Source organism: Mus pahari, chromosome 1 (assembly GCF_900095145.1).
Source record: "Mus pahari chromosome 1, PAHARI_EIJ_v1.1, whole genome shotgun sequence".
NCBI lineage: Eukaryota > Metazoa > Chordata > Mammalia > Rodentia > Muridae > Mus > Mus pahari.
Window position 1 is genome coordinate 124,817,898 of NC_034590.1, and position 12,214 is coordinate 124,830,111.

At 36.7% G+C, this 12,214-nt stretch overlaps 1 protein-coding gene and 1 non-coding gene across 2 annotated transcripts; one reads left to right on the forward strand and one right to left on the reverse strand.

The window, feature by feature from the left end:
- Positions 1-7,303: 7,303 nt before the first annotated feature.
- On the reverse strand, positions 7,304-7,403 carry LOC115062975. Its single transcript, XR_003842869.1, has one exon. It is a non-coding gene; the product is annotated as a small nucleolar RNA U13 (small nucleolar RNA).
- Positions 7,404-9,032: 1,629 nt separating this feature from the next.
- LOC110329418 (olfactory receptor 1444) lies at positions 9,033-10,050 on the forward strand. The gene has a single exon (XM_021209031.1). It carries the CDS (start codon positions 9,071-9,073, stop codon positions 10,031-10,033), a length of 963 nt encoding a protein of 320 aa, XP_021064690.1. The 5' UTR covers positions 9,033-9,070; the 3' UTR covers positions 10,034-10,050.
- The last annotated feature ends 2,164 nt before the right edge of the window (positions 10,051-12,214 follow it).

Sequence of the window (12,214 nt, forward strand, 5' to 3'; positions counted from 1 at the left end):
AATTGGTCTGAAGTTCTCTTTCTTTGTTGGATCTTTGTGTGGTTTAGGTATCAGAGTAATTGTGGCTTCATAGAACGAATTGGGTAGAGTACCTTCTGTTTCTATTTTGTGGAATAGTTTGAGGAGAGTTGGAATTAGGTCTTCTTTGAAGGTCTGATAGAACTCTGCACTAAACCCATCTGGTCCTGGCCTTTTTTTGGTTAGGAGTCTATTGATGACTGCTTATATTTCTTTAGCGGAAATGGAACTGTTTAGATCGTTAATCTGATTCTGATTTAATTTTGGTACCTGGTATCTGTCTAGGAAGTTGTCCATTTCATCCAGGTGTTCCATCACTGGGATTTTGATTGGGAGTTTGCCAAGTTAGTTTAGAGGATCAAAATTGGGTGATATTATTCAGTTTTTGTGCCCTTAAAGCTTGTTAAGTAAATGTGATAGTACAGTCTCAATTATTTGGGAGCTAGTTGGATTAAGAGGTAAAATTCAGCAAACATTTAAAACCAGTTTACCGTATGGTGGTTTACAACTGCAACCCAGTTCCAGGAGATCAAGTACTTAATCTCTCTGAGCATCAGTCACACACAGAGTATACATATGTACACTCAGGCAAAACATTTATACATATAAAATAAAAATTAAATATTAAGAAGTACAAATTCACATATAAACTTTTAAAGAAATTGACAATGACAACTATACTTGTCGTTTTCTTGTCATGGTGACTATGATACATGATGTGGTCCTGTGTCATCAAGATCTTGCAGCCTTGGTTCTGTAGCATAGACCTTTTCATATACTTCAGCAGTTCATAGATGGGATAGATGTTGGGATGGGCCAACTCAATGCCCTGTATCTAGGCTAGAGTAATGGCTGTGTTGTTCAGCTTACCAACTCTCTTGTGCCTGTGTCACCAAGACTAGCTCCCTCATTTTGCCTAGGTGAGGGGCAGAGCTAGTGCTAGTGCTTCTGGAACCTGGCAGAAGCTAGGACTGACTTGTGTTCACACTGTGGGGGTCAGCTCTCCTGTACTTATGCTACCAGGACCATCTCTCCAGTACTTTCCCAGCTAGGGAAATAGTTGAGGGCATGATGCAATGAATTGAAGAAAGGCAATGTGAGAGAAATTGGACCACTTAAGCACTGATGGTAGATGGATGCATAGTGGATTGGCACAAGTTTATATTAGGATGGGAAAAAGTTTTGAGAAATCCTGGGGAAGGAATGGGTAATATAATCATGACTTTAAAAAAATTATTCAAGTAATTGATAGTGATAGTGAGAGGCACAGGAAGTATTTTCTAAAGTAATTGTCTTAAAATGAGTTGGGGATTAATGATAGAGATCAAGAGAAGGGACTGTGAGACAAGGACATGGAAGAGTATACATGGTGAATTTAGGAAATTGAAATAGAGAGGTGAAGTAGAGAGATGTACAGGGCAGAGATACTTGAGCAGTTTCTCTAGAATTTCTGCTAGAGTCAACAGACACTATGTAAATTCTAGATAAATTGTTGTACAGAAATAATTCCACCATGATTTAGAGCTCTAATTTTGCTTATGTTACTATACAGCTGTGTGGCTTTATACAGATACTTCCAGATCAGACCTCGATAAATTAAATATTTATAGAAATACACCTATCTTTGTAATTTTCTCACAGTTACTAACCCTGTGATTCTTTCAAGGACACATAATAAAAAGGACTTGCATGAGCCTTCAAGGCACTAGGAGGCAGCTAGGATTTGTACTAGTTTGTTTTGCACCAGGACCATAATTATCTCTGGATCCTGGAGATTAATGGGCCTTAAGAAGTGCCTTATATGATTTAGGAAACCAACTAAGCCTATACAATGTGGCCCTAAGAAATTAACTCTCTAGGTAGGCTTTAAAGGCTTCTTGCTCCTTGTAGTTAGTACCTAAGTTCTATTCCTATATGAGATTATTGGTCAGTGCTAATGGCAAGAAGTCAGGACATCAAGGTTTTGCAACTCCAGCTCTGGGAATTGTTCATCATATAAAAAGCTTGAAATAACCTCATGGTTTCTGGATTAACTCAAAAATGGAGAAAGAGCACTTGTATCTTGTCTTGAACAAACCTGAAAGTAAGGATTACTAACTGCTTCTCATATTTTTTTTCTAAAAATAAAAGTTATGTTTATCTGGAGCTGAAAAACTGAACTGGTCTTGTGAGAAGGCCACACTCTGAAGGTTTTAAAAGAGTCAGATCAGAATACTCACTCAGGAATTTAGAATTTGGGAGAGAAAAAAAATACAATCAGTGCATGAGAGATTGTTGATATCCAAATAGAATAATTTAAGGTAACCCATAAGTTAACGGGAGACTCCACTAACTAGAATCCAGGACTGTTTTATCTTATGTTTCTAGGACCCTTTAGTGTAAAGTTATTAATCTTATAGAATTCTGAACACTGATATGGAAAAAATCAAATTATTTTGTAGCTCCAGATAGTTGGATTCCCAAGTATTAGAGCTGTGTGCCACAGATCACACTTCTTCTTCGCTCACCTGCCCCATCCTCTGTGTTTTACTCTTCGCATATCACTTCCTCTGCCTCATTATCTTCACAAAATTTCTTTGTGTTGCCTCCCCCAGCCTTGAAGCAGGCTGATTCAGACCTTGTTGCCACTAAGCACAGGACCACCTGAGGTGGAACCTTCTGACTTGCGAAGCAGGTTCTATTGTTCTACACCTGTCACTGCTCTCCAAAACATCATCACTACCTGCTGAGACCCTTGAGATTTTCTGGAGACAGCATCCTGCAGATCACCGACAGGTTGGCGACAGGCACCAAGAACAGAGTGGCGGGGAATGGGCCTCCCCCCTCTTTATAAGGTCAGAATCTTAGTAAACTTGCAGGCTTTGATCAGACACGTTGTTTTAGCCTCTTTCGTTTAATCTCTTTCAGCCCCAGCCCACCTTTCAGGAGTACCGGGTTCATGTGGCCGAGGGGCAGCCATACTCATCTTTGTTTTTTTTTTTTGTTTGTTTGTTTTGTTTTGTTTTTTGTTTTTTGTTTTTTTGTTTTTTTTTGTTTGTTTGTTTGTTTGTTTTTTGATTTTCGAGACAGGGTTTCTCTGTATAGCACTGGCTGTCCTGGAACTCACTTTGTAGACCAGGCTGGCCTCGAACTCAGAAATCCACCTGCCTCTGCCTCCCGAGTGCTGGGATTAAAGGTGTGGGCCACCTCGCCCCGGCTCATCTTTGTTTTAAATAAGGGAGAAATTTGAGTGTTTTCAGTGGGACATGTGTGTAAGGAGATAAAAGGCTACACAGTTGTAAGAATGGTGTTGATCTATTTTGGTTTTATCATGTAGCATACCACCTACTTGAGCATGATGTAATTTCTTCTTTTATAGATTTTTTTTAATTCATTACAACAGAATTTTTATAGGAAGATATTTTCACAAGAAGAAAGAAAAAGTTAGTAAATATACTTCACCTTTATATAATTAACTGTGCTAGAATATTAATTTGTATGAACCTAGGAAAGCAAGAAGCTCTTGTAGATTCTGAGAACAATCCTAACTTTCCACATTGATTCCTAAAAGGAGAAGTAGACCAATGACACAAATATAGATTTCATGTCTGAGAGAGGGATTATTTGCTTACTTGCTAGAATTATGTGATATTTGTTTATATATTCCCTTTATATTAGCTTGTTTGATAGATTCCCTTTATCTTAGTCATTTCTCTGAGGAGACCCTGTTCATTTATTGATGAATAACATTAAAATATACGTTAAAGTTAGGAATACCTGGATGTCTTAAAGTTTGTAGTGAAGTAATTAATTTCTCAAAGAGCTGTGTGAATGTGAAAGGAAATCACACATACAGATAAGGGCTAATAGAGTAGATAACCTGAATGTATTAATCCAGGACATAATTATTAATGAAACAGCATCCTATACTTTTTGCCAACTCCAGCTTATTTATTAGAAAACAATTTCCTGAAATTATTTCTGTTCACAGGCCTCTTTGTACATAGATTTCTGCAATCTTTGCAGAGTTTAAGAGAAATAGAGATTTTTGATAGTCTGTTTTGATTATTTAAACATTCTTTTCCATTCAATAAAGAGCCATTTCTCAATATAAGATATTTGTAAGGTGAGGGAAAAGTGTATTCTCAAAGATTTCTTTCAAGATACCTAGATGGAATTTTCCTATTAATGATTTTAGCCTACTACCAGAAGGAATTGTCTCTCTTTGTCCCCTGAGGGGTCTTTCCAGAATGTTAATGTTATAGTAATAACTTAGTTCCCCCAGGAAAGTGTTGTTTGATTTTATGTTTACATGACACTGAGCTCTAGATTGGAGTTGATTCCTTGGGGATAGTCCCTTTGGAGAATCCTGAATCTACATAGGCACCAACATCTTGGAGATCTCAGCCTCTCAGCAAGTGTGGTGTGGTTCTCAGGGGCTCGTCCAAATTGTAGTCGCCTCTGAACTGTCTTTGCAATTTATCACACAGCTCAGGAATTCTATTACTCTTTGAAATCATTGGGTATCAGAGACCAAACAGTTATTTTTCTTTTTCAGGCTTCAGAAAGCCCAGTGGTCCAATCCAGTTCTGAATTAAGATCTTAGAAGTTCCAAGAATATAGGTATGTTTTTCATGACTTTTAATATTTTTTATAAATTGAAGCAACATTCTTTACATTGTGGGTAGAAATAAAGGTGTGGCCTTGGGGAAAGGAAGATAGACTACAGATACAAAATATCCAGATTCTATTTTCCCAGGCTCCTCTGCTCCATTTCACAAGAATAGATACAGAAGTTTTTAATAGCTCATTTTCTGTCACTTTTGCTTAGACAGGAGAACCATTGATATTATTAAATACTATGTTGCCACCAAATGGTGCTCATAAGAGCCTAAGAAACAAGTTCAAAGGTCTGATGCACAGTTTAATAAAGTCATTGTTAATTAATTTATATTTAACATTGCTATTGAGTACACAGTAGCCGAATCTTCCTTTGTCTACTTCCAGTTCATTTTTTCTTGACATGGACTTTATTATTCTAGCCAAGCATGGAGGCACATGTTTTCAACATGCCCTTGTCTCAAAAAGGGCTGCAATCTCAACTTAGATATGGTACTGAAATTCATTTATTTGCTTAACAAGCATTCACGTCCACTCTGTGGAAGCCAGTAACTTAGGTAATGAGTAAAAACACCCAGCAAATAACCAACAAAATAGTCTTTATTTCTTCCTACATGACATTTAGTCATCCTACCAACATTTCAATTGGGGTGTGATAAATGAGGGAGTCTTCATACTCCTATGAGGAAATCTGAAATATACCTGGATGGAATATACAGTGAAACTCACTGCAGAAGCATTTGTGGAGGTGTTTTGGAAAGTAATTCAGAAGTTACTTTAAGTCAGCTACATTTATTTCTTAAAAACTTTTCAGTTTTTATCTTACACTGTGTTAAGAATAATAGGTTGATTTATGATGTGTGATGGTTTATGTCTTCTACATCAAACAGTGACAGGAGTTGCCAAGCTACTTTCCTTCCTGCAATCACTTCATCAATTAGCAGCAACATTTGACAGAAGCATTTGACTTTGACCCTGCCACTTTCACATGAGGCATGCCACTATGTCTCAATTTCTTCACATCTCTAAGTTATATATCATCCATAATCCATGTCATAGTTATCCAACCATGCAATTGTTGAATGAATACATGCACACAAAATTTTTTATAAGTTCTGGAACTATTCTTTTTAACAGTCTTTAGAACTGGATCCTCCATTAGGGACACTATATTTTGGGAGATATGGGGATAACATTTGGTAAAAATTGGAGAGGATGTGTTACAGAATCTAGTGAGTAGAGGCCAGAGGAGCTGCTAAATGTCCTACAGTCATATGACCTGCACCAATTAAATATCTAGCTCATTGTATTAATAATGTTGATGCTGAGATCTTTGGTCCTAAGAACGTGTATAAATGAGCAACTAAGTAGTTATGTGACCTCAAGGGGAAATATGTACTCCAATTTTCTGATATATAAGATCTGTTTGCTAAAGAGACAGAGTACTGTGTCTGCTACATTAGACCGTGCATAAATGTCAGAAGAAAAAAATAAAGCAAAAAGCCCATGTATTGAATGTATTGAATATATTGCCTGTTAATTAAAGGGTTAATTAAAACATTTCTGCTTATAAATCTAGGCACAAGTAAAAAAGGTTGAAAGCTTAAAACTCTAGGAAATTTCTCTAAAAGTATAAAGATGCAGGAGAAGATATAATTGGGGTACTACTGCAATATTGATTTCAAAGGTTTCCCAAGCTGGCTGGACCAGTTTTTGTGGAACCAGGCACACTGCTTGCATGGACAGACTTGCTGTGATGTCTTATTTTTTGTGTTATACAGAAAGGACTCCTCAGCAAATTGATAGCAGTGGTTAAAGGCAAACTGATACAAACAGAAAGGAAGTCTTCTTCTAATTTCTAGTTCTCTCTTTCCCTTCTCTCTTTCTACATATCTTCTCTTTCTTCTTCTTAGTCTACTTCAACCTATTGTGTAAGAGGGAACAGGCAAAGTCTATAATGCAAGTGCTTCCTGAAATGGATAACTAACTGGAGGAAGAACATGGTGCAAAGTAGGACAAGCCTTTCTCCAGCCCTGATCATCTCCAGACACATTTTTTTCTTCTGAGTATTTATCAGTTAACATTTTGGCAGGAACTATGGACTCAGGTAGGCAAGAGAACAATAGCCTGTTTGTAGTTAATTTAAATATCATGAAGTTTATTTTACTTCCTTGGCATTGATGTTCTATTCAATTTACTGAATATTTAATTTTATGTGCAAGGAACAAAGGAATTAATATCATCACTGTTTCCAGGGTCCTAAATCCAGTTGAAATGCTGTGTGGCTATAGAGCTAAATGTATGAAAATCAAGATAAGTGATTTGAGGGTACAAAAGGGACTTACTGTAATGTACCAATACAATGACTTCTACACACAATTATAATTCATATATATTTGAAGGATATATACTTACATTAATATAATTATGAAATAATCATTTATATATTTAAAAAACTCATTGAATAATTAATACAGCCTCTCTTTCCTTGTTCTATGCTCCAGGAATACATTAATAATAATATTAGAAACTATGTTTAAAATCTCTGGATTTAGAGTGAAATTGACCAAAGTTTTAATTGCACTTCTAATACTTCATTTATATGACTTTGGAGTGATTAGTATTATAATTTTTGTTTTATAGTGATAGCTTTTTAGTACTCTTGAAGAAATACCATTTTTTAAAATATCAGATGGATAATGTCATGATATACAAGGTTTATGGGAGACACATGTCATGGGGTGGTATGAATACCCAGACATCACACATATGAACCAAAAAAAAAAAAAAAAAAAAAAAATCCCATATATCCAATTTTAGTGAGAAATAAGAGAGTATAAAATATATGGCCACAAGAAATAACCTAAAGATGGAAAAGTTCTCTGCATGTTTTAATTTACAGAGAACTGTTTTCCCCATTTTATAGAACATAGGTTCTTTTCTCATACAATATATCATGATTACAGTTTTCCTATTCACTGCTTCTACCAGTTCCTCTCTACCTTCCCTCCTATTCAGATGCATTTTTTTTCTGTCTTTACTTAGAAAAGAACAGGCTGCTAAGAGATAACCACAAAATAACAAAAATAAAATATAACAAGATTAAAAAGGCTGTCACTTTGAAGTTGGACGAAGCAAACCAACAGAAGGAAAAAGAGCCTAAAAGAAGGCATCAGAGACCCACTCTTTCACACACTCAGACGTCCACCAAAAGCACTAAAGTGGAAGGCAGAATATATTCATAGAAGACCTGGTGCAAACCTGTGCAGATCCTGTGCTTGTGGCTTCAGTCTTTGTGAGTCCATACGAGTTTTGCTCACTGATTTAGAAGGCCTTGTTCTTCTGGTGTCCTCCATCCTCTCTGGATCTTACACTCATTTTGCCTCTCTTCCTTCTGAGATCTGAGAGGAAGAATTTGTTGAGGAATCCTATTTAGAGAAGTGTTCCAAGGTCTGTTCATCTGTCAGTCTCCCCTCTTGTACCTTCTCTCTCTATCTGAATAATGCCTGGATATTTATCTCTGTACTTGTTCCCACTTACTGGAGACATATTTTCTGATGATGACTGAATAAGGCACTAATATGTGAGTATAGCAGAATGCCACTAGGAATTACTTTATCACTACATTTAAAAAAAAGACCAACATTATTTTGTTTTACCTTAGTTTCTCTGATGCCTAGCCTCTGGGGGTTCTTGGTCTCCCTAGAAGTTTCAGGTATAGGCTTTCATCTCATAGACTAGGCCTTAAGTCAAATCAGACATTGGTTGGCTACCCAACAAGCTTTGTCATTGTCCAAGCATATTTTGCAGGCAGGACACCATTGCAGGTCAAAGGGATTGTGGCTGGGTTGGTGTTTACATTTCTCTTTTAGTAGAGTCAGACCCCAAACACTGATTTTAAGAACAAATGTATTAAATTCAGGTAGATATTTTGGAGGAAGATATAGTAGGTAGTGTGCTCTATTGATTTCTATGGTCATTGTGATTTAATTATGCATATATAAATTTTCACTAAGTTTGTATTGAGGGCATATGATTAAGACAGTATGAGGTAGAGAAGGAAGAATAGATTCACATTTTTAGTTCAAGTTTTCATTTTCTGATTGTTGAATGTTGAGTAAGGACTTAAAAATAATTTTTGCCAGATACAACCACATAATAATATGCATGCACATCCAGTTTGAACTCAGAAGCTATAAAGAGATAAAATTGACTTTGAATTTTATTAAATTGTCTCACTTAATATTGCCAAGTTATTATCTTTCTGATCCATCAAATAAGTATATTGTATTCCTCTCAAAGGTTAAATGCTGTAATAAAATCAGAGGGTAGAACATGTATCTTACATGATATATTTTATATATATGTTAGAGTCTTATTTTTATATCTTTATAGATTTATGTTTTATAGCTTCATTCTCTTTAATCGTTAGGTGAAGTTCAAGCTGACTTCAATGGAGAATATCACAGAAGTGACAGAATTCATCCTGCTGGGGTTGACAGATGACCCCAATCTTCAGGTTCCTCTCCTCCTGATATTTTTATTCATCTACCTTGTCACTCTGATTGGAAATGGAGGAATGATGGTCATCATCTTCTCGGATTCCCACCTCCACACTCCCATGTATTTCTTTCTCAGTAACCTGTCCTTTGTAGATCTGGGATACTCATCAGCTGTAGCTCCCAAGATGGTGGCTGCACTTCAGTCAGGGAACAAGGTCATCTCCTATAATGGGTGTGCAGCTCAATTTTTCTTCTTTGTGGGGTTTGCCACTGTTGAGTGCTATCTTTTGGCATCCATGGCTTATGACCGCCATGCAGCAGTGTGTAGGCCTCTTCATTATACCACCACCATGACAACGGGTGTATGTACCATTCTGACCATTGGCTCTTACACCTGTGGCTTCCTCAATGCCTCAATCCATGCTGCAGACACCTTTAAACTCTCTTTTTGTGGTTCTAATAAGATAAATCATTTTTTCTGTGACATACCCCCACTCCTGGCCCTTGCATGCTCCAGCACACATATCAGTAAATTGGTTGTCTTTTTTGTTGTGGGATTCAATGTCTTTTTCACTCTCTTGGTAATTATCATCTCATACTTCTTCATATACATTGCTATTCAAAACATGAAGTCTTCTGAAGGACGGAAGAAGGCTTTCTCCACTTGTGCTTCCCACCTCACTGCTGTGTCCATCTTCTATGGCACAATCATCTTCATGTACTTGCAGCCCAGTTCTGGTCAGTCCATGGACACAGACAAAATAGCATCTGTATTCTACACTGTAGTGATTCCCATGTTGAACCCCTTGATCTATAGCCTCAGGAACAGAGAAGTGAAGAGTGCTCTCTGGAAAATACTCAACAGATTTTACCCTCAGTCTTTTAGTGTGTGTAGGAAGTCGACAGAGAAGTAAGGGATAGATCACCTCCTGGGCAATGGCAACTTTTGAAGTCTGAAGGATTTCAGTTTCACCTTCCCCAAGAGTAGTGGGCCTTTCAGTTCCTAGGAAAAGGAATAAAAAGCAACACTTGGAAAGGTTTCCTTCTGGAAGATGATGACTTTCTGTTGAACAGACATAATTTAGAACATTTATAACTTTTATATAGAAGTGTATTAATGATGTAGTTTAAAGCAGATCAAAGCACACAGGTAAATATGGAAAATTTCCATTGCCTTGTTTTTATCTGCAAGAAAAATTCACTACTAAATTTAGTATAAAAAATCATACCTTCAGTTTTATTTCTTTATATTTTCTGAGTATATTTTATCATGTATGTGCACATATGTGTCTTCGAGTGCATATGCCTGTGCATATACATTCGCTGGCCAGAGGTCAACTTTGAGTATTGTTCTCCAAACTTTTTTTTGAGTAAGTGTCTCTCATTGAACACAGAACCCACCAACTAGGATAGTAAGCTCAGGATCTGCCCATCTCTATTTCCTTAGTTCTGGGCTTACAGGCATATATTGCCTTATTGATCTTTCATGTAGCTACCAGAAATCTGCACTCATGTCTTCATTCTTGTGTGGAAAATTCTTTTAAATGTATATATTTATGGATTATATGATGAGAAACTAAATCTATACAACAATCAAATCAGAGCAATTAGTGTTTCTGTCTACTTATTCAACATTGTTTGCTTATTAACTTTCTTTTTTAAATTTAATTTTATTTGTAATTCATTTTTTTACACTCCATATTCCATTCCTTACCCCTCCCCTCCCACCTTCCAACTGCTCCACATCCCACACCTCCTCCCCACCATACCCCATCACCACATGGATGCCCCATCTGTCATCTACACTGCCTGGGGCCTCCAGTCTCTTGAGGGTTAGGTGCATCATCTCTGAATGAACATATACCTGGAAGTCCTCTACTGTATGTGTGTTGGGGGCCTCATATTAGCTGATGAATGCTGTCTGTTTGGTGGTCCAGTGTTTGATAGATCTTGGGGGTGGGGTCCAGATTAATTAAGACTGCTGGTCTCCTCAAATTCTTTCAGCCTTCTCTAATTTAACAACAGGGATCAGCTGCTTCTGTCCTTTGGTTGGGTGCAAATATCTGCATCTGACTCTTTCAGTTGCAGTTGGGTCTTTCAGAGGGCAGTCATGATAGGTCCCTTTTTGTGAGCTCTCCATAGCCTCAGTAATAGTGTCAGGCCTTGGGACCTCCCCTTGACTAGGATCCCACTTTGGGCCTGTCACTGGACCTTCTCTTCTTCAGGTTCATCTCCATTTCCATCCCTGTAATTCCATCCATCAGTATTTAACTTTCTAATACCAAGTATCCTTTATAGTTTTGAGTGATGTTTCAGAGAGTAGTAGGGTTTGGACTAAGAGTCAGATGACTTAGGATCAAATCTTCATGCCTGCTCTCTGTCTCCTTTCATTTTCCTATTTCTGCTTCCTAGTTGAATGCCTCTGTATTCTCCATCTGCTTTTACTGAAGTGCTGATATAACTTTGGTAGTAAATAATAAGACACATAGAATAATGGAGCAGTTATGATAATGAATTGCTTAAATTCTAACCTGAATGTACACACCTTTCATTGGAGAGGCTCTTCTACATTCTGCTCTTTTGGTTTCTGCCCAATATATTTACCAACATATGCAGAATATTTGAAAAAACAGGTAATTAATTATTCCAAGGACCAGGAAAAGATATGTTTATGTTCTGAATTGAATTATTGCATTTCTCAGAATTATAAAATTTGGCAAATCTAATATAAATAGAAATAATAGGTTTCTAGACATATGCTTTTATTTTTATTATTTCAATAACCCCCTCATCTTTGGATTCCTGTTACATACTGTTATTTTTCAATTAGATGCTTTAAGAATGAAAAAAAATCTGCCTGGAAATTTATTTATTTATTTATTTATTTATTTATTTATTTATTTTTTTTTCAGGAATGTACAAATGTCTTTATTCAAAAATACAAAATAAATTATCTGTAGGCATGGACAATGACAGCAGTAAACCATTATATATTGTCAAAGGAAACCAGTAACTGATGGTTACAGTGATCAGCCAGCCTTCTCTTCAGTCATTTTCTTCAGGTGACTTCTCTGAAGTTATTGGTGAGGAACCTG